Consider the following 3,525-nt stretch of genomic DNA (forward strand, 5'->3'; position numbering starts at 1 on the left):
GGGGATTGGATGGGGCCTCAAGGGGGGCATCAAAGTTTTACATACAAATTTATAGGAAAAATCTTTTAAAATCTTCTCAAGAACCACTGAGCCAGAAAAGCTGAGGTTTATATGAAAGCTTCCTGATATAGTGCAGATTATAAATTGTTAAGATCATGGCCCCCGGGGGTCGGATGGGGCCACAATAGGGGATCAAAGTTTTACATACAAATATATAGGGACAATCTTTAAAAATCTTCTTCTCAAGAACCATTGGGCCAAAGAAGTTCACATTTACATGAAAGCTTTCTGACATAGTGTAGATTCAAGTTTGCAAAAACCATGGCCTCCACGGGAAGGTTTGGGGCCATAATAAGGACTACGGTTTTACATGCAAATAGATATGGAAAATCTTCTGATATGGACCAAGGTGACTCAGGTGAGCGATGTGGCCCATGGGCCTCTTGTTTTCTACCCACTGGTACCTGTACCCATTCAATTGGGAAAAACAGTGTCAAAATCGAACACATTGGGAGTTTTCTACCATATATTTCTGCAAATGAATTCAACTAAAAGATAAAGAAGAGGCATCAGGAATGGTCGTAGGCTCGTTCTAAAATCGTACAACATTTCAGACAAAGTAAATTACAATGTTAGCTGTGTATTTTGGCAAGTGAAATGAGAATTTGAAGTCTCAAAATTGGGGGAAATCAACATTTTTGACATTGGGAATGATACAGTTTAATGGTACCAGTAATATAAGGAAAAAACTGCTGGTGTTGTAAACCAATATACATGTAGAAGTTATATTCTAGTACTGCATAGCAGAAAAAATTTCATGGAGGATTGAAAGTTTGAAGTTGTTTTCCTTAAGGGTGATGAACTAGATGATGGAGAAGGAGATGATCAAGACCGGAGGCCGCCCTCCCGCCGTCCCTACTACAGAGGGGGAGGAGGAGGAGGTGGTGGTGGTGGAAGAGGTTTCTACAGGGGCTTCTACCAAGGTGGTGGACCCCGCAGACCCCCTCGTTACCAGAACGCTATTATGGATGGTCCAGGACGCCAGCCTCAGTTCCGAAGGCCATACTGGAGGAGGGGATACCGAAGATACTATGCCCAGGTGAGACATGCTTCACTTCTATGTATGAGGTTAAAAGAATTGTATTGTAAAAGCTTTGATGCTCACTATAGGAACTTTCGGAAGAGAATGTGAAACTGGTTTCACAGTTAACCTACTGTCCCAGTTACCCACTCAAATTCTAGGTTGTATTATTCAGGGTTTTCATTAAGGGCTGGCACCTGGCAATTTCTCGCCCCTACTTTTAGTAAAATCATCACCTACTTTCTATTGTAATCACACAAAAAGGTTGTGCTATGTCATGATAAATTCTATGAAATGCTGATGTCGTAGTTCAGATGTGGCTGGTGAGTAAGTCATACTTTAAAAGGCATTTCAAAGACTATATCTGGATTTGTTTTCAGTAATCCTGACTCCAATTTTTTTTAGCAAAACGAAAGTAGTGTGTGTATCATGAAGGAAATAACAGCAAGAAACTCAGGCTAGGTAGCATTTATTGAGAGTTGAATCATGTTCAAATTTACAAAAACCTTTCTACATTTTACGTTGAACTTTCATATTGTTATATACTAGTAGAGCAGAGATATTCTTTTCATTTATTTTTTTTTGCTGACATTTTAAAGTGTCGAAAAACAAGAAAATGTCTTCTGATGTGAAGGGGGGAGGGTTTGCCCTATGGGCCCTCCTTGCAGTTCACTCCTTTGCCACTTGAATATTTCTACTTTTTCTTTATCACCTGTTACTTTTAATTTTATTGAGAACCCTTGTGTACATGTGTTACCAGAAAGTACAGGCTAAAACTTCTTGTTTCACTAAACCAACTGGATGAAATGTTTATGGATTTCACTAGCCCTTTATAGCATAACATCATCTCCTTTATACTGAATGGACACAGCAAAATGTAGCTGAAATGGAAGGGGGATGCTATGCTCCTAGGAGACTGCTTTGTAGTATTTGTGAATAAGAATTTGTCATGTTATTTGTTTAACAGAATGAGGGGTATGAAGGCCCTCCACAGTATGGTTACCGTGGTGGAAGGGGTCGAGGCCGAGGTCGGGGCAGAGGTCGTGGACGTGGTGGTAGAGGATACTACAGAAGAAGGGTAAGTAAGGTGGTTTGTTGGTCATGATACGTAACCACCACCTCCGAACTGTATAAACTCTCCAAATTTAATGTAACCACCACCTCCCAACTGTAGAAACTCTCCAAATTTAATGTAACCACCACCTCCCAAATGTGTAAACACTCCAAATGTAATATGTAACCACCACCTCCCAACTGTATAAACTTTCCAAATTTAATGTAACCACCACCTCCCAAATGTGTAAACATTCCAAATTTAATGTGTAACCACCACCTCCCAACTGTAGAAACTCTGCCAATTTAATACGTAACCACCGTAAACTAAAGTTTGAGAAGGCAGTAGAATGACCAAGATCATAAGTTTTCATTGGGATTTATTCTGATTGTATTCTATGGATACAGTCTACTATTTCACAGGAAGCAACAGATGATGTAAGTGTCACACGTGTATTTTATGTTTGCAGGATGAGGGCGAGTACGGCAGAGAAAACGACGGCGGTGAATCTCCTGAACCGACACAGGAATCGAACGAAGAGAAAACCGAGCAACAGGATTAGGCTTTAATGCGTGTCAACACCTGGTTTGTTGAACAACAGCCAACTTTTGTGTATTACCAACCAGTTATTAATGCATTTATGTAGTCCTTTTTTTCTTGATAAGAGCTTTAGATTGTACCAGCACATGCTATTGATGAAAGTTGTGGTCCTTAAATACCAGTTGAAGTGAAGACTTTTTTCTGACAGATGACAGACTATAGACTGAAAAACCTCGGTTCTGAAATTGTTTGGATGAAAGCATACCATTCTAGAGATCTATGCAAACCTGGTTAGTTACAAATTTTGAAAATCCAGTCATCTTTAGTGCTATTAAGTCTGAACAAATTTTAATCACATTTTGTACGTTGAAGTTGTTTAGACTGAGAATGTTCAGTCTCTCAAAGAGTGGACTGAAAGTGTTTCTCATGTTTAAGAAACAAGACTTATTTACACATCTTGATTACAACTTTTTTGCTGTCTTTTTTTTTTTTTTTTTTTTTGATTGTATATTTTGTATTTTGAACTAGCATGAAATGACATTTTGACATCAGTATCTGCATGAAATAAACAGCAAGTGCATCCAGTTTGTCTTGGTTTTTTTTTTTTTAAGAGTCGTTAATTTCAGAAGCAGTATAATGGTTTGGCACTAAATGGAAAGTTTCAGTTTAAACTTCTTTTTTTTTTTAACATCAAATATAGCTTTATGTAACAACACTTGTCGAGATATACTTACCTATATGATTTATTCTTGCACAATGACAATCACCTCGCATGCGGAAGGTCGAGGTTAGAATCCCGTACGCGACAGACCTAAGTCACGGTAAATATCAAAATCATAAAAATGCCAGG

The 3,525-nt window shown here is 38.6% G+C and overlaps 1 protein-coding gene across 1 annotated transcript in view; it reads left to right on the forward strand.

Moving 5' to 3' along the window:
- LOC125661384 (Y-box factor homolog) overlaps positions 1-3,259 on the forward strand; it is a 12,150-nt gene extending 8,891 nt beyond the window's left edge. Inside the window, 3 exon segments of the mRNA XM_048893369.2 lie at positions 854-1,099; positions 2,049-2,159; positions 2,605-3,259. Of these exon segments, the coding sequence (XP_048749326.2) occupies positions 854-1,099; positions 2,049-2,159; positions 2,605-2,697 (450 nt within the window). The 3' untranslated portion in view covers positions 2,698-3,259.
- Positions 3,260-3,525: the final 266 nt, after the last annotated feature.

Source organism: Ostrea edulis, chromosome 1 (assembly GCF_947568905.1).
Source record: "Ostrea edulis chromosome 1, xbOstEdul1.1, whole genome shotgun sequence".
Classification (NCBI taxonomy): Eukaryota; Metazoa; Mollusca; class Bivalvia; order Ostreida; family Ostreidae; genus Ostrea; species Ostrea edulis.